The sequence below is a fragment of the Nelumbo lutea genome, chromosome 3 (assembly GCF_056320005.1).
Source record: "Nelumbo lutea isolate HS-2025 chromosome 3, American lotus-T2T, whole genome shotgun sequence".
NCBI lineage: Eukaryota > Viridiplantae > Streptophyta > Magnoliopsida > Proteales > Nelumbonaceae > Nelumbo > Nelumbo lutea.
The window spans coordinates 3,643,361-3,669,939 of record NC_142686.1 but is presented as its reverse complement, the minus strand read 5'-3'; the positions used below and the strand labels follow the sequence as shown (position 1 = coordinate 3,669,939).

The following is a 26,579-nucleotide window of genomic DNA, read 5'->3' as shown; positions in this document are numbered from 1 at the left end:
TCCATTGAAATTAGGTAAAATGATATAAAAACAAGATTTTAAAATATTTAATGGAAAATATTAACGAAATAAATGGGAGCCTTTTTATGACGAAGATGAGAGAAAGGATGAATTGGAATACCCTTTTATGACAACATCAAGGCCATAATCATATTATGTGAAATGAAACTCAGTAAAACAATTACTGACCCACCAACAGGCCAGATTTATATATTTCACTGTTTTTTAGGTTAAATAGATTTCAAAAAAAAAAAGATTAAAAAAATAAGAAAAAATTAATAAAATATTTTAATAATTTAACGCTTTCCGTCATTTGACTCAACGGTATGGCAAAAGTTCAGAGAATTCTTTGTCGCAATAAAAATACAGAGGTCTTTGTAATTTACCTTAATATTATTTTTTTAGAAGCAAATGAGTATCGTTCTCCATTTGGTATCTTAGGGTTGCGTTCAAGCAGCCTTTCGACGATCTCAAAGGACTGATTGCCCTAGATGTTTCCGAAGCGCTCTTCATTCTCTCTTCAAATTCTGAAACTCTGTTTCGCATATCTGTGACCTTGAAGAACCTGAATAAGCTGCTTTTTTCCTGATTTCGAGATTTGAGAAGAAAAATAGGGATGTCTACCCTTCATTCTCCAAATTACACTGCTTCTACTTCTTCTTATAATTGCTGTTTTGCCTCTTCCTCTTCCTCCTCCTCTTCTTCTTCTTCGTTATTTGTGCACTATCGGCGTGTAGGGGTACTTTCAGTATCCACGACATATGATCAGAAGAAGGTCTCTCTTCAATATAGAAATGTCGTTCGCATGCAAGATGGTTAGTATTTTTTTTAGTTTTGTTTTGGTTGTGTCTTGGCTAATCTACGACTCATCAAAAATGGGTTTTGTGCCTTTCGTTTCTTTACTTGCACTGTTGCTTTATCTCATCGATAATCTGTTATCTCTCTCTAAATCAGTGTCTATTTTCTGTCGTATGAGTTTAGTTGTGAGACCTTTCTTTCATTTCTTTGTTTTGTCGTTTATTATTTGGGACCTTTTCTTACATCTATCACATCTTTAAACTTATTTCTTACATGGATTTGCTCTCTCTTCCTGCGGAAGTATTTCTTTATCTTATTCAAGTGTTTTTTTTTTTTTTTCTTTCTATTACTATTATTATTTTTCATCCCGGCTTTGCCTTTCTAATGCTTTTAGCCTTCTACTTATATTTGTTTATCCTTCGAATGGTCTTCTGGAAGATGTATTGTGGAAAGATGGGATTTGTTTGATTTTTTTTTTATTGATACAGGTGCAGTAGCTGCATCTGCGCCCTTGAAGACAAAGGAATTGAAAAGATTGAAGGATGAGTTGCTGTCGGTTAAGTATCCTGCGGAATGTAAAGATTCAACAGGTTTTGGTAGCAAAGAGGAATCTACTGTCAGTATTACTGTGGTTGGAGCTTCTGGGGATCTTGCGAAAAAGAAGATATTCCCTGCATTATTTGCACTTTTTTACGAAGATTGCCTGCCCAAGGTGTTTTTTTCTTTGACTTTTTTTTTTGAGCTAATCTTGAGACTAGCGCTTTTCTTGGTTACACTGGAATTTGAACCGAAAACGAATTTATGGCTGCAGCATTTTACTATTTTTGGTTATGCTCGGAGTAAGATGACCGATGCAGAACTTAGAAACATGGTTAGCAAGACCCTTACTTGCAGAATCGATAAAAGGTGACATACATTATTCATGACTTAGGCTTAGACCTTGTCATTTGATCGTGTCTTGGAGAAGATTATATTTGTTCTAGTTTTGAGTTTGCAGTAAGATCTCCCTTATTTGTTCTTTTCTGTCATGCAGAGTGTAGACAAAGCTAGTTGTTTATTCGTTTGTGACACTGGTTAAACCATGGCTTTTTTTCTACTTTACAGGGAAAATTGTAATGAAAAGATGGAACAATTCCTTAAAAGATGCTTCTACCATTCTGGTCAGTATGACTCTGAGGAAAATTTTGCAGAATTACACAAGAAGCTGATGGAACATGAGGTAATTTGGCTAATTTTCAACAGATAAGCCTGTGGTTAACCAAATGACAGTGCATTCGTAAGACTAGCTGATACATTTATCAAGCTCTACTACTCTTCATTCCTGTCCCAACCTGATAGAAGGTTATTCCGTGAGTGAATTTACTTAAATTTCAGAAACCTCTTTTTCTTACTGATCAAGTCAATATTTGTTGGTTCCTTTCAAACCCCAAGCATATCTATATTTTTTTTTGATAAATCATATCTATGTTGGATGTGAAAATTGGAGTTCTTTCCAATTCATCAGAGTGCAAAAGAATAAATATCATTGGGAGGGTTTATTGATGAGTTTTCAACATGTTGAATCATAATTTTGGAAGGTCAGTCAATTAAGATTAAATCAGGATGCATTAGGTGGTGGATTGCCATGGGGATCTTATATTATATTCCTTCACTCCGTTGAATAATATATTATTTAGTACCTGAACATTGTAGATAGCTTTTGTGTTATTTTCATTGCAAGAATTCTAAAATTGCGTGCTAATGAGTAATGAATATAAATATAATATCCATATTGACATTAACAAGTACACTTTTTTGGTTATTAAATTAGTATTGTTAATAATAATAGCTTCACTTGATTAATTATTTGGTTTTTCCATTGCTTTATTGGGTTTGTTTATTGTGTAATGAAACCTGTTTTGCCTCTTTAAAGAACGTATGTCAAACTCCCACTAGAACCATTCCATAAAAGGTGCAACATTTTATGAGTTTGTAGTTGGGGGGGCACTAATCTGCAAATTGGTTGGGAAGAGATTAGGGATTGAAAGATTGACAAAGGGAATTGCACTGACCATTAGGGTTAGGGTACTGCAATGACCAATAGGGTAAGGGTATTGGAGAAGATGATAGATAGGTGAGAGAGTTTTTTCTGTGGGGAGGAAGAGAGATTAGTAAGGTATACTGATAGAGCAGCAATTGCTTGCATCAAATGGTGATTGTTTTCACATGGAAGGAAGAAGAATTGTAGTCAAAGTGGTAGATTAAGTTCATGGAGGAGAGAGCAACTAAGAAGAGCATTGAGGAGGAAATTTGGTATTCTTCTAAGTGAAGTAGGGGTCTTGGTGCATTTGGAACTTGACGTTGCTGAAGGGCCTATTTTTGGTTTGAGTTTTAGTTGTTTTTTGGTTAGGGATGTTATTGATGTTACATTCTGATGTTTAATGTTTGCTCAACAATCTTCTGTTGAGTTCCAATTCTTACTTTTTTTTTTCTTTTAATATATCTTCTTTCTTACTTTATTATAGAAAATGCAAATCTGAGGTCTTGAATTAGTTCCTTTCCTTTTCAATTTCAATTTTCAAGACCATGATGGTGAGTTCTTTGGCAATGGAACTGGAAACAACAAACTAGAGTTATTTTTCCAAGCAATAGTGGACCTTGACTGATACACTGACTACTTAAATGAAAAATACAGTCTGCATTGAGCCATGATCTTTTGAAGTTTGAACTCGAATGGTATCTGAAAACTGTAGTGGGCCCCCATTTTATAATGGTAAGAAGGAAGGGCTACAGTCAAGGCTGGACATGAAGTACTTGTAGCTCAATGATTACCTCACCTCACCTCACCTACTTGTAATTGGTGATGCAAGCTGCAGTCAGACCACCAGCACCAGAAAATATATCTAAAAATGGAAGACATGAATTTTCATGATCAATTTTAGGAATCAATATTTCAGACTGAACCTTAGGATGACAAGCATGAGAATATGGGTTTGAGTCTGAGAGCAGCCACTTTGTGCAAAAATGCCAATGGTTAGGTTTGGGTCCTTTGCCCAATTCAGCCCTCCCAAGGCCCTATGTAGTGGGAGCTGGCATTGGGTAAAGGCCTTTTTTTAATATTCCAGAATGAATGCCTGGTTAGGGTAAGCAGATCTAAACCCATAACAGCTTCACTTAGAAAGGGGCAGGCACTCTAGAGGGACTAAGCCCTAGATTATGCTCATCAATCACCTCTAACTGGCTCAGTCTGATTGCATTCCTCAAATGTTTCTACTGGGAGATCTCTATTTCAATATTGTTTGAGGTTAAATCCAGATCAGAAAAAGATGTCTGTTGAATCCATTTGGGAAATATGACTTGCAATCTTTCAAGACAAAACTTTAGATTTAATCTGGGAGATGGAAGCCCTGGTATATCAACTTATGTGAAAAATTTGACTTACATTCTCTGATCATAAGCAGTGGGAATTCACTACTTGAATGAGGTAATCAAGAGGTTCGTGTCTAGGATTAATTATCCTGCATGGATAGAATATAGATGCCTAGGGGGTCAAAATAGTGGCTATCAGTCAATTTCTTGCCGTGCTAGGGGGATAGAATATAGATACCTAGGTGATAACTGATAAGGCATCTTTTTAGGGTTGTTTTTTCCTTGGCTTGATGCTTTATATCTGGTGACAAATTTTAGTTATAGTGCAGTTAAACCATATCATATTGTTTAGGCAGGGGTGGCAGGGTAAATGGCCAATCTCAATTTAGAGGCATAAAATGGATTTATGCAAACTGCAACAGCAATGGAAAAGTATGGGAAAGTGTTGTGTTCATTGGGATAGGGCATTAATTTGTAGCCTTCATCATGGTATTCATAACAATGGACTTCTTCCATTTCTCTCTTAATTTTTGTATCACATAATCTCTCTAGATAAGGGGCTCTACCTCTTCATATGTTCTATTTTCTTATTTTCATTTCATTTCTTTTATTTTTTTGTAATTGCTTCTCTATTTCTTACTGTGACAAGGATAAGAACTCTGTGCATTTGTAAAAAAAAGGAAAAAAAAAAAGAATAAGCACTCTGTGTCTGCACCATTTTATCATTTTTGTCAGAACAGCTCTCTCTCTCTCTCTCTCTCACCCTTTCTCCTTGTACACACACACACACACAGAGTAGGGGCTTTCTTTTGTTTCCTAGAGATCTTCAAATAATGTTTTTATTGTACTATAAATGTTAAAGTTGTTCATGCTAGGAGGCCTCATGGTGCATTCTATTTGTCGATGACATTGTTTTAATTGATGAAGCAAATGAAGGAATAAATGCAAAATTAAGTAGGTCTAAAACAAAATATATGATATATCCTATAAAACAGAATATCTGATATGTAAATATAATAATAATATGAGTGCTGATCAGGGTACACTTAGGATTAGAGACCAAGAGATAACACAATGTGACCTTTTTTGCTATGTGTCTTTGATAATTCATAACAAAGGAAAGATTGGGGGGGATGTCAACCATAGAATTAGAGTAGGGTGTGCAAAATGGAGGGATGCATCTAGTCTTGTGTGATAGGAGAATTCCACTTAAATTAAAAGGAAATTTTTATAAAGCAGTTGTAGGGCTGGCTATGCTGTATGAAGCAAAGTGTTGGGTAGTCAAGAAACATGTCCAAAAAATGAGTGTAGCAGAAATGTGAATGCTGAGATGGATGGGCAGAAAAACTAGAAAGGATAGGGTCAGAAATGAAGTCATTTGAAGAAACCTAGGAGTAGCTCCAACAGGTGATAAAAATGAGAAAAAGTAGATTAATACAGTTTGGACACATGCGTAAAATTAAGGACTTGGGTTGAAGTAGTAAAAAATGATTAAATCACTCATAATTTAACAATAGATATGCCTTTAAACGGAGTGGAATGGTGATACAGATTCACGTAGCTGATCCAAAAAAATAATACAGATTGACATAGCTGATCCTATATAGTTGGGATAAGGTTTGGATGATGACAATGTTAGATAATTTAGGTCAATTTTAGAAAGATGCGTAGATATTCCCCTACTTCAACTAGAGGAACAAGCTAAAGTTAACTAGTCCTGTAATATATAGAAATATCATAGTATTTTAATGCGAAGATGGTTGTCTGGTCTCCTAGGATCCAAGGTGCTCTCTCCTATCACCTAGTTGAAGTAGGGAGATGTTTTATTCTCTCAGTGAATTCACCGTTTTAAATTTGGGAATCCTTGTCCTCTATTTTCTTTTTTACTTTCCTCTTATGTAATTTGTGCAGCACAGATCTTTAACATTTCTGTGCCAATTCTGTTTACTTTTCTTTTCAATATTAAGTATAGCTTAGTGATGATATATGCTTCATGCAGGGTGGGAGGGTTTCAAACCGCCTTTTCTATTTATCAATCCCACCAAATGTATTTATTGATGCGGTAAGATGTGCAAGCTTGTCAGCTTCTTCTGCTAGTGGATGGACTAGGGTTATTGTGGAAAAGCCCTTTGGTCGAGATTCTGAATCCTCCGCTGCTTTGACGAGAGGGCTAAAACAATACATGGCAGAGGACCAGATTTTCAGGTCAGTTATTCATAATTTAGATATGTTTTCCTTGAATGAACGAGCCAAGAAGTTTAACCTCTTAATGTGGTCGATATGGACTTATTTTACAGGATTGACCACTATTTAGGCAAAGAATTAGTAGAAAACTTATCTGTGCTTCGGTTCTCCAATCTTATTTTTGAACCTCTGTGGTCAAGACAGTATATAAGGAATGTGCAGTTAATCTTCTCTGAAGACTTTGGTACTGAAGGACGAGGAGGGTAAGCCTGTATTTCAGTTTGACATTGGTTTCTGGTTGAAGTTCTTCAACTACTTATTTTCTTTTCTTGTTCAATTTCAGTTACTTTGACAATTATGGGATCATAAGGGACATAATGCAGAACCATCTGTTGCAGATACTAGCCCTTTTTGCCATGGAAACTCCTGTCAGCTTGGACGCAGAAGATATCAGAAATGAAAAGGTTTCCAGAGGAAATAAAGGATATTTCATTGTGCAGTCGTATTATTGTTGATTCTTTATTAAATTGCTAATTATATGCAGGTGAAGGTACTCCGGTCAATGAGGCCGTTGCAACTTGGAGATGTTGTGATAGGGCAGTATACGAGTCACACAAAGGGGGGTATTACATACCCTGCCTACACAGATGACCAGACTGTGCCAAAGGACAGCCCGACTCCAACCTTTGCTGCAGCTGCGCTCTTTATAGATAATGCAAGATGGGATGGGGTTCCATTTTTGATGAAAGCTGGGAAAGCATTGCATACTAAGAGGCATGCATCGCATTTCTTGTTTGGTTTGTGAGGTTTCCTTTGCTGTGTGCAGGCTGTCAAGTGTTTGCACTGTTGTGTTATAGTTTCTGACAAGGAAATTGGTGTTTCTTGCACTCAGAGCTGAGATAAGGGTACAGTTCAGACATGTTCCTGGTAATTTATACAACAGGAGTTTCGGGACAGATCTTGATAGGTCAACCAATGAGCTCGTTATTCGAGTGCAGCCTGATGAAGCTATTTATTTGAAGATAAATAACAAGGTCCCCGGTTTGGGCATGAGGTTGGATCGTAGTAATTTGAATCTTCACTATGCAGCAAGGTACATGATGGATGTGCTTGGATTATGGTAGCTAATAACCATCTTTATTAATTTAAAACTTAAGAACTTGGATTTCTGTTTCTGTTTTTTTTTTTTTCCTTATTGGGGAATCCTCTCAATTGAGAGATTTTAGTCGGTTGTCTAAATGGCAAATTGATTGAACACCACAGTTCCATATTGTTTGAAACACATGGAAGCAAGATAATTCCTGGAGGCTTATGTCAACATGGGTTTGACACATTTCCTTGGTGCACAGCTTTGGTCTGCCATCCGTGAATAAATCCATTTTCATTGGATTTCAGTTATATTTGTTAATCATTGTTTTGGCTGATCCCTTGTAGGTATTCCAAGGAGATTCCAGATGCATACGAGAGGCTTCTGCTCGATGCTATTGAGGGGGAAAGAAGGCTGTTCATACGGAGTGATGAGTTGGATGCTGCATGGTCACTCTTCACACCTCTTTTGAAAGAACTGGAAGAGAAGAAGATTATCCCGGAGTACTATCCTTATGGGAGTAGGGGACCCGTTGGGGCTCACTATCTTGCAGCCAGGTACAATGTGCAATGGGGTGACCTCCGCGCAGAGAGGCACCAAACCGATTGATGGATGTCCAACTAACTAGCCAGTAACTTTTGCGGAGGGAGGAAAGCTTGGTGACCCTTCCACCGGTAGGGCAGGCAGTAGGAGGATATTACATTATTACCTAAGATGCTAATGGTAAGCCTTTTTCTTTTGTCTTGGGTTCACCCTCCCTTGTGTGGTTGGGGAAGTGGCAAAATTGTGTGAAAGGCCCTTCTTGATAATGTTAAATTTATGTATTCATTTTTTTTTTCTTTTCTTTCGGTATTCTCTTTAGTCCGTCTCCCGGACCCCGGGAGTTATTATAATGTGTTGATGACTACAGACTATCCTTCTTGATTTCGTTCTGTTTATATATTCTTAAAAAAAAAGAGGCAATCTGTAATGACTAAGAGGTGCTCGTCTCAGCTCTTGCTCTAATGATCCAACCGAGTCCAGGTAGGTGTCAACGGACCGGTTTTGGATTGGGCCCCGTCCAGTCCAAAATCATTTTTGATGGATTGGATGGACCAACAGGACATTAGATTGGACCATCCGGTCCAAATATTTATTAGATTGGATTAGACCTGGTCCATTGGTAACAAATTTATATTAGATTGGGTTGGATTAAGCTAATATCTGGTCCATTGAAATAAAGTAAGAATATAAGTGTCAAAGGATTGGGTTTGGATTGAAACCAATTTAGACCAAAAGGAATTTGAGCAAATTGGATGGTCCACACATTGAATTCGACTGTTCCAAAATAATCCTTAATATTCATTGGGATTCATATTAGATTGGATTGGATTAAATCTAGTCCAATTGACACCCCTACTTGTGTCCCATATGCAGGGGCGGAGTTAGGAGTTTTTATTGAGTAGGCCAAAACTCAAAGAACATGAATAGGAAAGGCCAAAAGCTAGGAAAAATGGGTAAGGGGGCTAAAATATAAGTATAATTTAAATAGATTTTATGGGAATTTTCAAGGCATATGGGGCCATGCTCCCCTATTATAAAGGGATCTAGATCCACCATTAAAGTATACTGAGCTCATCAAAACAAACAAATAAAATAATCACAAGGATCACATGTGTTTTACCCGTCCGATGTGAATTTTTGTTTTGAAAATCTGGTATCTTAGAAATTTAAGTGTCTAATCCAACAATATACGTAAATAGAGTAAATTCATTATGCTGATATCTGTTTTTGTGATTTCTTCGAGTGAGTTGTCACCTATGGACTGTTGATCTCTACAACTACGAAGGCGGCTAAACCTCACAGAAACCCTCAAACGCATGTGAAGTGGTGAAGGCAATGACCCTATGAACAAGCTAGCTACTGCATAGGAAGGATGCCCTACACTTCAAGCCCTACGCTTGTTTCTACACTTCTAATACAGTTTCATCACACGAGAGGTTCCTTCAAACGTGCGAGAAGATGAGAGGGTGGTTGAGCCCTCCATCCGGCCCTGGTCATCCAAACAGTCCCAAACTACTTGGAAGTTGGAACTGTGAAGGAGAAAAGCTCTCTTGTCTTGATGTCTCCTCCTTGCAGCAGTAGCTTGTTGGCCGGTCTGTCGGTTTTGGGCGGTTTTCTACTTATGACCAAACACTAATGTCTCTACTCAAACCCAAACCCGACCTGACTTAATTCAACAACATACAACATCCAATGATGTAATATTCAAACCGATATTTGTAATTATTTTTGACCAAAATGTTTACTTTTCAATTTTTTTTATCTTCATTGCTATTTAAATCTTTCACTTTTCTTTATATGATTTATTTTTCAAATCTGCCCTGTTCAAAAATAAAAGTTACACTTTTAAATTCTCTTATTGGTTCATAAAGTTTTAAATTCTCTTTTCAAGTTTCAGGAAGCTCTCGTGTTGGTGTTTTTGATGGGGTGGTGGACCTCTGTTCTAGTTGGAAACTGGAAAGTGTAAGAGTGTAGGGCTAAGTTTAGGAAAACTGAACGAGCGCTTAGAAGTTAGAATGATCGTTCTTAATCAGAGCGGGGAGGGCCAAAATGTTGATAGAGAGGTTTTACTAGCTACTATGGGTAGCCATCTGGCCAGTGACGTGGCGTTCTTTTATTGTGACACTGTCGCGTATCTGATTCAGCGCTGGCACGCAGTCTAATTCTTAAATTCCCTTGAGCTACGTATCCTGTCAAGCCTTTTTTATAAACACGTGTCGATGTCGTGTCCTAACAACCTTTATTCTTAAATTATGTAAGCTTCTTCTCTTCATCTTCCGGTCTCCTCCTCATCATCGTCGTCTTCTCATTCTCAAGTCTCAACATGGACCAGCAACAGCAGATACGAAAATTCATGAATATCGTGGCTCCTCCTGTTATCCTCCTCACACTTGTTCTCCTCTCACCGCCTTTTCTAGTTCTCGAGTTTTTTCTCTCCATCCTTAGATCCTTCTTCAGCGAAAACGTGGCCGGGAAGGTCGTGCTCATCACGGGTGCTTCGTCAGGGATTGGCAAGGTTCCTGTACACCTATATTTATTATTTATAGACATCAGTTGCTTCTTTCTTAATTCTTCTTTATTTGGTGGTGCAGCAACTCGCTTACCAGTATGCCGAGAAGGGAGCATGCTTAGTCCTGGTTGCAAGGAGACAAAACCTTCTTGAAGAGGTGGCGGAAAAAGCTCGTTTGTTGGGCTCGCCGGATGTTATGTTGGTGCAAGCAGATGTCTCCAAGGTCGACGACTGCCAACGGTTTATTGATGAAGCAGTAAATCACTTCGGCCGATGTGAGTGTGTTGAATTGAAGCCCATTCCCCATCTCCAACTTCAACGTTATTGATCTTATGACCGATCGTTCTTCATTCGGTGCAACCTGTAACGTGATTTTTTTTTGTTAGTCATATTTAATTGTATGCCTTGCTCTATCTTTTGAGTTTCGACAGTGGACCATCTGGTTACTAACGCTGGGATCGGATCCGTCTGCATGTTCGAAGATTCAACTGATATTAATAAATTCACTCCGGTTATGGTAAGCAGATTGATCGATACCCCTTCTTCTCTTTACCCAACAGAAGCCAGAAGAAAAAAAAAAAAAAAAAAAAAATACAACTAGCATGTATTGTATCTGTATGGTAAAAAACGGAATTCATAAACTTGGATCACAGGGGATAAACTTTTGGGGATCAATATATGCCACGCACTTCGCTGCCCCTCACTTAAGAAACAGCAAAGGAAAGATGATAGTGATCGCCTCTTTAGCTGGATGGTTACCCGTGCCTAGGATGAGCTTCTATTGTGTAAGTAGTTGATTAACCTTTGACTCTGTCTATTATTGGAAGGCCTCCTCTGGTCCATGATATTATACCTCAGCTGAGCTCCTAATTAATTTTTGTTTTGTTTTGGACATTTGGTTGATCAGGCAAGTAAAGCGGCACTGATAAAGTTCCATGAGACATATAGAATTGAGTATGGAGCAGATATCAGAAGCGTAATTGTGGTTCCAGGGCTTATAGAGTCGGAAATGACAAAGGGGAGATTCCTATCAAATGAAGGCGTATTAATGGAGGTTGATGAAGAAAGCAGAGAAGTGGAAGTTGGGGTGTTCCCATATGCAAGCACCGAGGGATGTGCTAAGCATATCGTGGATGGCGCTTGCCGAGGAGAACCATACGTGATAGAGCCAAGGTGGTACAAGGCGGCCATCTTCTGCAGGTCTCTTTGTCCCGAAGTGCTGGAATGGTTTTACCGCTTGGTCTACGGCACCTTACTTGGGGCTTTGTTGAGAGGGGGTTTGAGTAAATACTGGATGTCCAGGATGACCACAAAATCCCCCACCCATCCTCAACCCAATCTCCTCACCAAATCGCTAGTCGACTGATATCAACTGCCGGCCGGCCGGCCTACGTTTGAGTAAATACTGGTACAAGTTTGCACCTTTGGAAGCAAAAGCAAACTAAGGCGAAAAAAGAGAAACAAAGAGGCTTTTAGCATAAATTCATAGGCCAGATCGTTTATATAGCATATTGATCGTGCATTTGTTTTGGACAAACTGGCCTGGTTGACATGTTACAGCCCACGATAGTTGAGGGTGCCTGGCCTGGCCCAGGATAATCCACTGGGTTTGCAAGCCCATTATTCACTGTTTTTATTCTATAAAACTCATTTGATTTTTTCTTTGTTAAAGACTCTTTGATGTTAAATAATTCTTCGATGTCTTTTGACTCTTTTCATGTGGTTTTTTTGTAGTATTTACTCAAATACAATAATTATTATAGTGGTTTAATTTGCAATTTTCATCCATCTAATTGTTGTTATTATAAGGCCATGTTTGTCTTCTAACTAGTTGAAATAGTTCACCTATTTATTTTATTTTGCAGTGTGGAAATTTTGCCTTTTTTTTTCCCATTTTAGGTCTTCAAATAATAATAATAATAAGTAACCGGATTTAAAAACCATGGGTTAAATTTCAACAACATTCTGTCTGAAATGATGAACCAAAGCTGATGAAAACTCCCCTTCTTTATAATATTGAAGAGTGAAAACAATAAAAATAAAAAGTTGTGTGAATAAATTAAAAAACTAAAGTGGTGACCCTCGTGTCTGTGTACAAGGACAGGACAGGACTGGAGAAGCCAGTATCCAAGAAAGACCCAAATAAGATATGAAATTGACGATACGTTACATGAATCATATAAAATCTTTAATCCCGAGTTCCGACCTAATTTTTCTAATTATATGCAGACTTACATCATTGTAAGAAATTTTGAGAGTAGATTAGGTATGTAGTTGGGCAGGCAGGGCATGCATAATGCATTGATATATCCCGTGAGTGCATTAGAGGCATACTCCCGTAAGAAAGGCACTGTTGATATATAAATGGATGCACATGTGGGGATGAATGGAGTGGACTCCTTTTCTATGTGGGTTGCACTTGCACATCCATCCAAGTGCAGAGCAGCCATGGACGTGATTCACAAGTTCATCCACTTGGTGCTCCCCCCTGTTATCGTCGTTACTCTGTCTCATTCTTCCTTTCATATTCACAATGAAGCTCGTCTTTTCTCTCATCATGAGACCATCACCTCTATCTGGGGAGAACATGAGCGGAAAGGTTGTTCTCATTACCGGTGCTTGTACATTAATTCATTTTATTAAATAATATATATACATTTTTTTTTTCTTTTGTTATATAATAGCCCATTAAATTACTACTGTATAAGTGTATATTGATTGGTTTGACTGATGTAATTAATTAATTAATTAATTAATTGGCTCTTGTCATCAAACTGCACCTTGCTTATGAATATGCCAAGAGAGGAGCTTCTCTGGTCCTCATTGCCAGAAGGGAGAATAGTCTAAGAGAAGTTGCTAGGAAGGCTGTTGGGCTTGGTTCCCCTGATGTTTTGGTTGTTGGTGCAGATGTTTCCAAGGTAGACGAATGTAAGCAATTTGTTGAAGCAGCTGTGAACCATTTCGGCCGATGTAAGTGAATCTAGTTATTTATAGATGTGGTTTTAATTTAGAATCTTGCGATTCTTAATTAATATAAATGAATTATGCAGTGGACCATCTTGTATGTAATGCCGGGATCATCAGCTTCTGTGCCTTCAAAGGCGTAACCAGTATCGCCAGTTGCACATCTCTCATGGTATATATATATATAAACTTAATTTAAACTCCTTCAAGTATTACAGTTACTTCATTTTGATTAAGAAATGAAATTAACTTATTGCATGGGTTCATGAACATTATCTGAAACGCTAGCTTTAATTTTGAGTATCAGTTGATGCATATATATGACTATGAGGACCACCCACCGGCCACCGGGATCTATTAATTACCGGATTCCCGTGCCGGCCAGAGAATCAAGAATAATTTATTTTCATCATATACATATATACCTAGGAAGTGAATAGTAGTGAATAGTGAATAGGGATGATGTGTGTTTGGGCAGGTGGCAATTGGCGTACTCCCGGTTTTAAGTGTAGGGAAATGTGCTGAGGCTATCGTGAAGAAAGCATGCCGGGGAGATGGGTACGTGATAGAACCATGGTGGTTTAATATGTTGCTATTGTGCCGATTCCTGTGCCCCGAGTTGTTGGAATGGAGTTGCCGCTACTTATTTGTTGCTAAGCCAGGAAGGAACGTCTACTAGTGCACCAAGTAAGAAGATTTTGGAAGCGATTCACGGGAAGTTCATATACCCTTCTTAGCTGCACTCATCTCACATCAACAAGGATTGAGTAGGAACCGAAATATGCTTAATTGGAGTTGGACTAGTGTTGGAGGGGGTTCTCCATCCATTGCCTCCCGGCCCCTTCCTTGTTTACATTTTCATTACCTTTTTCCCAATTGTGCATTTCCTTCAATAAGCCTGCACCTAACAACTACGATTCAAATCTCTCAATTATAACAACTTTAATTTACAATTCTTTTTCTTTCTTTATTTCTCTTCCAAATATATGCTTTTCATCTTTTTTATCTTTTTGTTCACATTTCAATGTACTACTAAATTAGTGTTTGCAGAGCAGAGCAGAGATTAAGAAATTAAACAAAAAACGAAATACTCAACCCTATTATCATTTATTTTAGTACGGGTCTTTGAGAGACGTTCAAACAAAATTTATTACAAACTTCATAGCACACCTGCTCAGAAAATGGTTCTAATACTTCACGGCACATCTTTGACTCCTTTTTTAAGCTGTTGACAGCGAGCTGAAAACCTCCTCCTACATTAACTCTCCTGTGCTTAAGGTGAATTGCCCGAGTTTAATTTGGATCTTCTGCCAAATTATATATATGAATATGAGATTTAGATGTTTGATGGAATTAATGTATTTTGTAGATAGGTGATCCGATCGAATTCAAACTGCCCATGCCTCAGCCATGTCAATCGTACAAGCTACAACAGCCTATACCTTCTTCACCACATCTGGTAATATTGACACCAAAAACAGCACATCGACCATTTAAGTTAGTAGGTGGGCAAAAGTATACTTCGTTGTAATTCTTCTCCTAAACCATAGAAAGGACAACATTCTAACACCAAATAAATAATCCCCCTACCTGTATTATTTCCTTGTACATCCATCTCTTACAATTTAAGTTTAAATTAAAAAAAAATACCGATTTTATTTTTTTAATAAATTCGAGACCCGTTAGCGGAGATAGGGATGGGAATAAAAATACAATAGGATCTCTATGGGGATAAGTGGGGATGGGGATGGAGATGGAGATGGAGATGGAGATGGAGATTTTTGTGGGGACGGAAATGGGAAGAGACTCTCCGCCCCCACCCCGCCCGGTTGCCATTCCTACACGAGAAACTGAGCATCACCTTCAATAACAACCTTAGAGCGAGCAAGCTAAGAGGAGAACCTGAAATCTTCAACCAATCCTGTAGGTAGATGTAATACTTCTAATCATCACGATGGAAGTAAATTAAAAGCTAGTTTTATCATCAAGGCTGTAATATAAGTTATTTCATAATCCAAGGTAGAAAATAAATAAATCCTTTTACTTTTATTTTTAGAGGTCACAAGATCATATGTGGACTCAAATCAGAGGAATTGAATATATAATAAGGCAGTCAAACCACAGTTTGGATCAGGTAAGTATAATGTTGTAAGAGGAATTGAATATTTAAGGAGCACTTGAATTTTTTTTTTTTTTTGACACCTGTTTTTTAAAATACATTCAGTCCACCTTTAAAATAGATTAAACCCGCTTTTAACAATTGTCAAAATATTTATCAAATGCTCATCTAAAGTGTTTAATCCTGTCAAACCAACCATCAATTTTCTCTGCCCTGCAATCATCATGGGCAGAGAAGCCAAGGAACTAAGCCTTGACTCTAAGACAATGCGCCAGAGAAGCAATAGAGCTGCGCCTTGACAAAAGCCCAATTAAGATGGACAATGCGGAAGTTATTGTGGTTGTGGGCAAAACTCAAAGATTCAATGGGACAGCCGAAGGCATTCAATTTAGCCATACGAAATACAGTTGGGTTGGTGAAAGGGAGCGTTAGGGTGGTTGGTACTGAAAATTAGGAATGCTATCTTATTTATTGAATTAGGCAGACATAAATGAATGCGTATACGACAAAGTGTTGCTATTGGATTAAAATTCTAACCTAAATTTTAGTTTTTTTTTCTTTTGTAATATTTTATTTCAATGATCAAAGTATTGGTATTGGGTATCATATAGAACAGTTTAGACAATGATATCAATACATATATATATATACTATATATAAAAGCTGGAATGCAATGTGAAACTTTTTCGACTAAAATTATCCTTTACTTCTTTGTTTGAGAAAGGAATTAAAAGTCATTTTATTATAGTTTTAATATCAACTTTTATGGTTACTAAAATGCCCATAATTGTGCCATTAATCTATTTTTAATGGTAAGAGTTGAAAATGTAACTTCAATTACTACTTTCCACCTCATTTAATCCCCTCTTATTAAGTTTTATACTTAAATTATTAACTCCCATTTTCTCTTGTTAAATTCTATTTTTAAGTTATTTTTTACTAATAAATACTTCTAATTAGATCTATGTCAATATTTTTAACAACATAAACCCATATATTTTACAACTAAGTCAAAAACAAAACCATTATTTGTCCAAGTGGTGGCTAAGAAATTCAACCATCCGAATCAAATTGATTAACCTATGAAATCATAGTTAGGTAATAAAATTTTTAAAATAGGAATAAATATAGAAAGTTACAAAAATGTAGAAAAAATTAGACACATGTATGATATTTTTATTAATCAAATTAAAAGAATAAGTGTAATAAACAATAATTATTTTTATTGATAATGAAAATGAAATACATAATTTAGAATTGAAAAAAAAATAAAAATATTTTATTATTTTGCAAAAATCAATAGTTTAACTTTTGGGTCAAATGTGTTAATATTTAATGTCATAAATAAATAATAAAAATTAATAAAATATAAAAATACAAAAATGAAAAAATACATAAGTAAGTGTTCCATATCAAAATTATTTCTACACACAGAAATACCATAAAAAAATATAAAAAAAATTGAAGACATCTATAATCATATATTTACACTACTATTAAAATATGGATAATATTGTGGACCTTTCTTTTGAATAAAATACTCATTTTTGGATTTAGTCCCTATTTAATTGTGACATTTAAATTGTAAGTTGAACTACTACTATTCACATCATTCCTCTCTATTTAAATCTTACATTTTTTTTTATAAATGAACAAAAAAAGATACACCAAAAAGACAAAACATTACAAAAAAAAGAATCTAGCGAAGTAGGTAGGCCTATTAATGATACTTGAAATTTTACAACTTGATCCAATTATCACATATTTGGATGATATGTTTATGTAATTATATTTCGATTTTGCAATTTGCATTCGATTAATAATAAAATATAAAATAAAAAATACATATTTATAAAAACTTGTGGATATATTAAATTTCTTAAACTACCCTTATGGTTTAGCTAATTGACTAATTCTACCCTTAATGTTTGAAAATTGACGAAGTGTACCCTTACTGTTTCTAACAATTGACTAACTGTACCCTTAACCGTTAAATATGGATGAAAAAGGTAAAATGCCCATTATACCCCTATGCAAAATTACATTTTTATCCATGTCTTTAGCTTTAACTCAATCCCTCTCAGACAGGTTGCCATCGCCATCGTCACCGACGACGGTCGCTACAAATACCAAATGGCAGAGGTCCGCCAGAGGTCAGTGAGATTTTTTCTCCTCTATTATTCGTTGAAAGTCATTTCTTCCTCTATATCTGACTCCTCATCCAACGCGACCAAACTCTCTCGCACTTCGTTAATGCCACAGTTCTCAACTGCGTTTTCGCAATCCCGTGGTGACAAAGTCCCATAAACATCCAATCTTGACCATTCTCGGCAATTTTCCTGTGGTACGGAAACTCCAACAGAAAACTTAAACCGCTAGATCTCCATCCTTCGGCGCCGTCGTTTCGCTTTTACTGACAACTCCAATTATCACATATTTGGATGATATGTTTATGTAATTATATTTCGATTTTGCAATTTGCATTCGATTAATAATAAAATATAAAATAAAAAATACATATTTATAAAAACTTGTGGATATATTAAATTTCTTAAACTACCCTTATGGTTTAGCTAATTGACTAATTCTACCCTTAATGTTTGAAAATTGACGAAGTGTACCCTTACTGTTTCTAACAATTGACTAACTGTACCCTTAACCGTTAAATATGGATGAAAAAGGTAAAATGCCCATTATACCCCTATGCAAAATTACATTTTTATCCATGTCTTTAGCTTTAACTCAATCCCTCTCAGACAGGTTGCCATCGCCATCGTCACCGACGACGGTCGCTACAAATACCAAATGGCAGAGGTCCGCCAGAGGTCAGTGAGATTTTTTCTCCTCTATTATTCGTTGAAAGTCATTTCTTCCTCTATATCTGACTCCTCATCCAACGCGACCAAACTCTCTCGCACTTCGTTAATGCCACAGTTCTCAACTGCGTTTTCGCAATCCCGTGGTGACAAAGTCCCATAAACATCCAATCTTGACCATTCTCGGCAATTTTCCTGTGGTACGGAAACTCCAACAGAAAACTTAAACCGCTAGATCTCCATCCTTCGGCGCCGTCGTTTCGCTTTTACTGACAACTCCAATTATCACATATTTGGATGATATGTTTATGTAATTATATTTCGATTTTGCAATTTGCATTCGATTAATAATAAAATATAAAATAAAAAATACATATTTATAAAAACTTGTGGATATATTAAATTTCTTAAACTACCCTTATGGTTTAGCTAATTGACTAATTCTACCCTTAATGTTTGAAAATTGACGAAGTGTACCCTTACTGTTTCTAACAATTGACTAACTGTACCCTTAACCGTTAAATATGGATGAAAAAGGTAAAATGCCCATTATACCCCTATGCAAAATTACATTTTTATCCATGTCTTTAGCTTTAACTCAATCCCTCTCAGACAGGTTGCCATCGCCATCGTCACCGACGACGGTCGCTACAAATACCAAATGGCAGAGGTCCGCCAGAGGTCAGTGAGATTTTTTCTCCTCTATTATTCGTTGAAAGTCATTTCTACCTCTATATCTGACTCCTCATCCAACGCGACCAAACTCTCTCGCACTTCGTTAATGCCACAGTTCTCAACTGCGTTTTCGCAATCCCGTGGTGACAAAGTCCCATAAACATCCAATCTTGACCATTCTCGGCAATTTTCCTGTGGTACGGAAACTCCAACAGAAAACTTAAACCGCTAGATCTCCATCCTTCGGCGCCGTCGTTTCGCTTTTACTGACAACTCCACACTTATTAGTACTTTGTAAGTGCATAGATACAAATAAAAGGTATGCATAGAAATATTTGGATACACTAGGGAAATGCACACAAATCACATAACTATATTAATAATACTAAACCTAAAACTGAATTATCAATGGATAAAGTATAAATACATAAAAATGCATAGTTTAATAGGTTATATGAAGGGAAACATTATAATCAATAATACTGGAACTTTAGAACATGTGTACATCATACAGGAATTGTCACTATTTCAATTTTTATAATTATAATTTCTAATTTTTATTAAAATTTTGGGAAATTTTATTTACTTACTATTTATATATAAATAGAAAATCTATTTTTTTTCAAATAATAAATATATTTTCATTTTAAGCATTTAATTTATATGTAAAATAAAACATATAAATCATTGAAGATAGATACAATAAATTATTTTTTTATATTTTTTAGTTTTAATTAATTTTTTGGAAAAAATAAAATTTAAACTATTTATTTCATTTTTTATAATTATAATTTCCATTTTTTATTAAATTGAATTAACAATCCAAAAGTGGTACCCCATGGACGAAGTATGATATTGATACTTTTGATCTTACTTTACTGTTGTTTTATACTTTAAGGTAAATTTGCAATCCTTAAAAAAGTGTCAACAAGGAATAGAGTCCACAAACTTTTCTTTGTTTTTTGCTTTTTATTTAAAAAAAAATGAGTAAGAAAAGTAACTGAAAGTAGTGAAGGCCAGGGATGATGATGAGAAAGGTGATACAAAAGAAAGGGTAAATGGGGAAATAAAGTATGTCTTTGGTTCTGTTGGCATTTATGAAAAAACACCGCCACATCAATGCCATATAGGCATTGGCGTTTATTGCATATGAAGCAAAATAAAACGACTATTTGGTTTCATCGTTTATCAAATAAACGGTAAAAAACTGAAACGTTTTGGTTTTTGTGCATGGGGCATTTGGGGAAACGCCAAATTCTTATTTTCCCTAACGCCCCAGCATTTTTTGAAACCAAATGTTGATGTGTCAAACTTTAATGGGTATTAATCTGAGGTGGGGAATAAAAAACGTTTAAAGTGAAGCCCAACCAAACAACAAAAACAGAAAACGTTTAAAGTGAAAAAGTATAAATAAACGTTTAAAGTGAAAAATCACAAATAAATGACCACCCATAAACGTAAACGAAACCAAACACCCTCTAAATAAATGGCGTCTGTACTATACTATGGTAGAGGCAAAATAGATGGCATGGTGGCAATGTCCATGTGGGAGGGATTAATCCGTTACTTTAAAAGGCCACTTTCAATGTCCTTATTGGCTTAAGTTGATATATCATTTCGAGCATCCTTTAAATTAGACTTTAAGTCATCTAGTCATTGTGGTTCTTTGTCGTGCTCACCATCATCCAAGTCAATTTTTTTTAAGGCAATGACTAATTTCATTAAGAATGCTCAGAATCTCAAATACAATCCATGAGAGTACAATCAGCAATAGTAGACAAAAAAAATGAAAAGATAAACCCAAACCAAATTATTGATAAAGAAACAAATCCTGAGCCCTAGGAGTTCTTATAAATACTCTGCAAACAATGCAAAAAGATGGAAACGTCAATAAAGGAGGGCCGACCTCCAACAGAGTCAAAACTCAACAAAGAACTCCCGAAAACGAGGATACACATAAAAAGGATAGCCAAAGTCACCCCCTTCCATGGCAATCACAACTAAAAACGTCAGACTTGATAGGTGAAATGGAGAATGCCAATCATTGTCTCACCAGGCTTGGACGTAACAGACATCTTGCAAATGTAAAATCCATCCCACAGGAAAGTTTTATTAAAATAATTGGCAAACCATCCCCAGGCATGAGACAAGAAAAAGGCAGTTCCTTCCAAAGTTTAAAATCATCCATAAGTGTAACATCCCCACTAAGTGATGGTGGTCCGAAAAAAGTGCCAAAATGGGCTCCTCTGATAACTGAAAGGCTGGAATACACCACACCAGAATGCATCCCTTGGAAGAAGATACTCCCAAAAATAATGTCATCAGTAAAAGCATCCACATATATCTCCCTAGAACAAATGTCACCGTACAGGTCGATGTTAGTAACGACAACATCTTCAACATTTTTGAAATCAAAACCATTGAAGAACAATTCGTATAGGAAGAACCACTTCTCAAAACAAAGACGAAGCCATCGTTCCAATCCATGCATGAAGAAACCAATGGAAAAATACAACAATCAACTAACAAAAGAAACACACCAAAAAAAAACTCCAACATGTCCATCAAAAACCTGTTGCAATAGAGGAAAAATTTGCATTTGTGAGAGGAAGACTTGCATCAAGCGATGCAAGAGGGATACTCGCATCAGGCGATGCGAGAGGGAGACCCCTCCCAGACAGGGAGGGATTTTTAATCAACTTGATGTCATGATGTGCAGGACTGATGCAATAGAATGGAAGAGTTACAGAAGTTACGATTATATATATTTTTGTTTGTCTCAATAAATAATTTATTTAGGTAAATACATTTATCAGGGCAAATGTTTCTTGAGAAATACTTATTTAGATAAAAATATTATCCATCTTCTTTTATGTCCTAGATAAAGGTGTATAATGACCAATTTATCCAAAAAATGACATTATTGAAGGATAATATTATATATCATGGATTAGTGATTTTTTGGCATGCGTGGGCAAGTAATTTGTCCAAATCTGTTGAGAGTATTACTTGAACTACTCTAGAATCATTTTTTTCTACAGGACCCATTAGTACAAAAAAAACGAAGATACATGAGTTTATTTCTTCTGTGGAACCTATCAACTTACTTGCCTCTATTTCTTAGAAAACCTAAACGACTATAGGATAGATTATTTTTTTTTTTATTGGTAATCACCATAGGGTAGATTGTTGAAGTATGTATTTGGAACCGTGGGTATTAATTCGCTAAATGTTTGTATTTGATTTATTTATAAAATTGAGAAAAACAATTCCGTTTATTGATACTTAGGCACTATTAGGCACCGCATTAGTAAAACAGTGAATAAATGGTTAACTGTTTAGGCGTGCACATAAATCAAGGCTTACTTTTATAAGTCTTTATGTATACACATCCACATAATGGAAAAAATGTTAAAATAACGCCTATATAACAGCGTTTATTCAATAAATACACACGGTTCCAAACACTGCCCATATGACACCCATATGACAGCTTTTATTCCTTAAGCGCATATATGACAGCGTTTATCCTCCCCTTAACTTTTTGACTAATGGTCTAAGTTTCAACCCCCATCCAAAGGATATGAGAGGTCACCGTAATTCTCCACGTGTAGAACGTATATGCATGGGCGTGGTAACACAAACAAATCCGTTGGATGTCAATTTCTAAGTTGTTTGATTTTATTTAATCCACCTACACTATTATTCGAGTTTAGTGTCATTAAAGCTTTCAACCAACGACCACGTAATCAGTTTCAATTATCAGATTTAGGGAAAAATACCAAGCATTTAATAGCGTGTTTTAAAGGACTCCTGCGTAAAAATTTCAGGTAGCTAAGCAGATTTTTTTTTTTTCTTTTTAGGTTCAGTTTAGGAGTATAAATATAAATATATACAAAATAATATAAATTACAACAGTTTCTACATATTTATATTTAATGGTGGCTTAAAGAAAACAACAGATACAGGAGACAAGGTTTTGCACTATACATGTTTGTATTTGAGCCTTATATATATATATATATATATATATGCAGTGCATGGAGCCGGAGCTCTGAGCACATTTAAAAGTTTCTTTCTCTCGTGTATATTGTTCAGGTAGCCATGGATACGATCCACAAGTTATTGAACTTTGTGGCTCCTCCTTTGGCTCTTGTCGCTCTATGTCTCACCTTACCCTTGTTGTACATATACAAGATTATTAGTTACATATTAATGACTTGCAGTCGATCATCTGATTTGTAATGCTGGGATCACTTGCGCCTGCATATTCGAAGACGCATTGGATGTTACCAATTTTAGAACTGTGATGGTAATATTAATTCCATTGTCCGCCCATCAACAATATAACTAGTGCTTGCTCATTGCTCATATAACATGTCTTTAATCCAAGGGGTTTGGTGCCTTTGGTTTGTCTACAGGATATTAATTTCTGGGGTTCCATTTATTCAACCTATTTCGCAATTCCTCACCTCAGAAAGAGCAAAGGAAAGATCATCGTGATTTCTTCGTCAGCTGGGTCGTTTGTCTCACCAATGATGAGCTTGTATGGTGTAAGGAGATTCAAACACAGATCCTCACTCAGTCCTCGTCCCCGTCATATCCAGCTTGTTTATGTTTCTTTCCATGATTAATAATTAATTGTTTTTCTACTCTTTGGCAACTCAGTAGTTGTTCTATATATGTTTTGATGCCTTTTCAGGCCAGCAAAGCAGCAATGATAAACTTCTATGAGACACTGAGAGTGGAATTAGGACAGGAAGTTAAAGTGACGCTGGTAACTCCTGGATTTGTAGAATCAGAGATGACCCAAGGAAAACACCTTTCCAAAGGAGGTTCTCTCGAAGTAGATGCAGAACTGAGAGATGTAAGATCTTCTTGAAACTAGTATCTGTGTTTGTTAAAGCAAAAGTTTGTGCTTATTAACCGGCCGGTTGAGTTATTTTAATATAACCAATAAACTAGCAGTATTCAGATACGGTTGTTGGGCATGTATGAATATATGTAGGCTGCAATCGGAGCAGTTCCAGTTCTGAGTGTAAGTGAATGCACAAAATCAATAGTGAATGGAGCATGTCGGGGAGACAGATACGTGACGGAGCCATCGTGGTTTGGACTGTTGTTCGTCTTCCAATTCTGCTGCCCGGAGCTGGTCGAATGGTTTTGTCGCATGCTCTACGGGACCAAACCAGGCGCCTCCAACAGGGAAACCCTTAGCAGGAAGCTCTTAGATGTTGTGGGAGCCAAGAAGTTCTTTTATCCATCTTCCATTCATTCATCTCAGATTAAGAAAGACTGAGGCCCTGTTTGGTTCGTGGGAATAAATGTGGTGGTCATTGTTTTGTCTTGTGTACGGTAATTAATATCATCCATGGACTAGCCTAGCATGACAATCTGGCGCGGTCACATTAAGTCATTAAACCTTTTTTTTTTTTTTTTTTTTTTTACTTTTTGGAATCATGTTATTTATGTTGCAACTGTACCAAAACCTATTTACCTTTATATCTTCTACCTACCTCGAAGATATACAGTATAACTATTTTTTGTTTTACATATTACATAGTTTACATTAAAGGAAATTAAATCAGGCCAGGTGGCCATGCCACGGCCCACGGGGAGCCTGTGGACTGTGGTTTCACGGGTTTGACCCCGCACCGGAGGTTTTATAGTGATGAATACACCAATATTAATATTTCCGACAAATGGACCTAACTATATACAACTGTATTGCATGTACAATTTTGCCCTAACCAATCTGAAATGAACATGCCAATATTTTATACACATGTACATGACAGCGTTCAAAGCTGTTCTATTTAATACATCATTATCATTATCATTATTTGTAGACATGATAAGGTAGCTAAGGTGTCAGCAGTTCAACCCTCAACTTGGTTAGGGGTGGTTGATAGAGACCTTACCTGGAATCCAATGCCCTTGTGTGAAGTCGGGATCCTTTGCAAAGATGTTCTCAATGTGTGTGTGCCAAATTCATACACAGATGTTCTCAATGTGCGTCAAAATTCCCATGTTTACTGCAGAGTGTATTCAGCGCTTTTGTTTGCAGAGAATCCCGTGGCCCTTGTGTGGTACTGTGGCCTATTTTCCATTTGAAAAAAGTTTTTGGATTATTTTAATTTGTGATTCCAACTTCTGTAGTAGATTTATATTGTGAATTAAGTGGAATAGTGAGTGATATATGACTATATATGCAGAAATGTTGTGACAGTCCTTGATACCATTATTGGGTCCTTTCGCCTCAGATCCATTAATACGGTCCAACCGATCAATTAAGCGCTGAGATGTTTCCACTGACTTGCGCCCCAAAAACGTTACACACCATTAAAAGACGCCGCATGTCCTCCTGCACGCATGCGCCTCAACCTTTAACGCCGTCTTCATTCCTTAAATAACCATGAAATTTGTTCCTATCTTTGTACTGAGTATCAACTCAGCCGGAGGCATTCCATGGTTAAACTCAAATCAGTGAATTTAGAGTGGAGTATTGCAGGAGTAAGAGAGAACATATCCGAGAATATCTTCCGGCGATTCTTTCCTTCTCCTTCTGCGTTTTTCTATTGTATAAAAAAGTTAAAAAACTGAAAAGAAAAAAATATCTGAAATGAAATGAGAGGGATGGAGAGTTCTGGTGTATCTGCCGGAATGATCATCGGCGTCAGATTTTTCAGCAAGATCCGGCGGGGGATCGGAGATAGGACAGTCTGAGTTTCGTAACCAGAGGGTTGGAACATTCATTTAACTCTGCATGAGACTGAGATGCATGGGTGGGTGTGAGAGGGCACGCGGCCTCTTCTGATAGTGTGGGGCAGATTCGAACCCGTTGGGGGGCCACTTCCAAAACAGCACATTTAATTTAGGCAATTGGGAGTTCAGATGGATGGGACAACTCAGCTATTGGCATATCTAATCCACTGGGTTAAAAGGAAACAAACAAACAAACAAAGGCCTTTGGATTGATATATCCCCCATTTCTGCGTCATATAAAGGTGGAATAAGGGCTCCGTTAGAAATTAAACCTGAAAAAGTGACAGGGTAGGTTGGAGTTGGTTGGCATAATTTAATTTCAACTGTTTTCTTTTTTTATTAAAGATTCATTTTATTTTATTATTTTTAAAGATTTCACCATGGTTTTCCTTTACGTTTTAGGGCACACGTTTACCAATCACCACATATAAATAAACTGTTTCACATTCTTAAATCATAAAAGCTATTCAAATGAACAACAATCCATTTTAATTCATACAAAGAAACTAGTCAAATGAACACCTATTTTCAGCTGATTTAAGTCAAATGTTCATGTTTCTTCAACAACCTTTAAAGATGTTTAAAACGTTACCTGTTATTTCGTTGTTTCTATACAAAAAAAAAAAAAATCCTGTTTATTCAAAAGCCAATAAAGATATCTATTGTGATTTGTGAATAAGAAAAGAAAAAAAATTAAACAAACATATTAACAAATAAAAATTAAAGTTTAAATCTCATTGTTTCTAGCACTTTTTCCAAACAACGCAAACC

At 36.4% G+C, this 26,579-nt stretch overlaps 3 protein-coding genes and 1 pseudogene across 4 annotated transcripts; all 4 read left to right on the top strand.

Moving 5' to 3' along the window:
• Window positions 1–236: 236 nt before the first annotated feature.
• On the top strand, window positions 237–8,394 carry LOC148862424 (glucose-6-phosphate 1-dehydrogenase, chloroplastic-like). The gene is made up of 10 exons (XM_088978400.1): window positions 237–815; window positions 1,287–1,510; window positions 1,610–1,704; window positions 1,903–2,017; window positions 6,146–6,351; window positions 6,444–6,593; window positions 6,674–6,794; window positions 6,875–7,104; window positions 7,223–7,423; window positions 7,765–8,394. The coding sequence occupies exons 1-10, from the start codon at window positions 617–619 to the stop codon at window positions 8,024–8,026; spliced, it is 1,803 nt and encodes a 600-aa protein (XP_088834526.1). The 5' UTR covers window positions 237–616; the 3' UTR covers window positions 8,027–8,394.
• A 1,807-nt stretch (window positions 8,395–10,201) lies between these two features.
• On the top strand, window positions 10,202–12,274 carry LOC148862423 (11-beta-hydroxysteroid dehydrogenase A-like). Its single transcript, XM_088981075.1, has 5 exons — window positions 10,202–10,475; window positions 10,552–10,744; window positions 10,901–10,986; window positions 11,123–11,254; window positions 11,377–12,274. The coding sequence occupies exons 1-5, from the start codon at window positions 10,284–10,286 to the stop codon at window positions 11,833–11,835; spliced, it is 1,062 nt and encodes a 353-aa protein (XP_088837201.1). The 5' UTR covers window positions 10,202–10,283; the 3' UTR covers window positions 11,836–12,274.
• A 567-nt stretch (window positions 12,275–12,841) lies between these two features.
• Window positions 12,842–14,399, top strand: LOC148862422 (11-beta-hydroxysteroid dehydrogenase-like 6). The gene is made up of 4 exons (XM_088981073.1): window positions 12,842–13,068; window positions 13,377–13,439; window positions 13,520–13,605; window positions 13,912–14,399. Exons 1-4 carry the CDS (start codon window positions 12,852–12,854, stop codon window positions 14,110–14,112), a joined length of 567 nt encoding a protein of 188 aa, XP_088837199.1. The 5' UTR covers window positions 12,842–12,851; the 3' UTR covers window positions 14,113–14,399.
• Window positions 14,400–23,077: 8,678 nt separating this feature from the next.
• On the top strand, window positions 23,078–24,596 carry LOC148862421 (11-beta-hydroxysteroid dehydrogenase 1A-like; annotated as a pseudogene). The gene is made up of 4 exons (XR_016110759.1): window positions 23,078–23,355; window positions 23,465–23,596; window positions 23,746–23,910; window positions 24,052–24,596. The product of XR_016110759.1 is annotated as an 11-beta-hydroxysteroid dehydrogenase 1A-like (transcript).
• The last annotated feature ends 1,983 nt before the right edge of the window (window positions 24,597–26,579 follow it).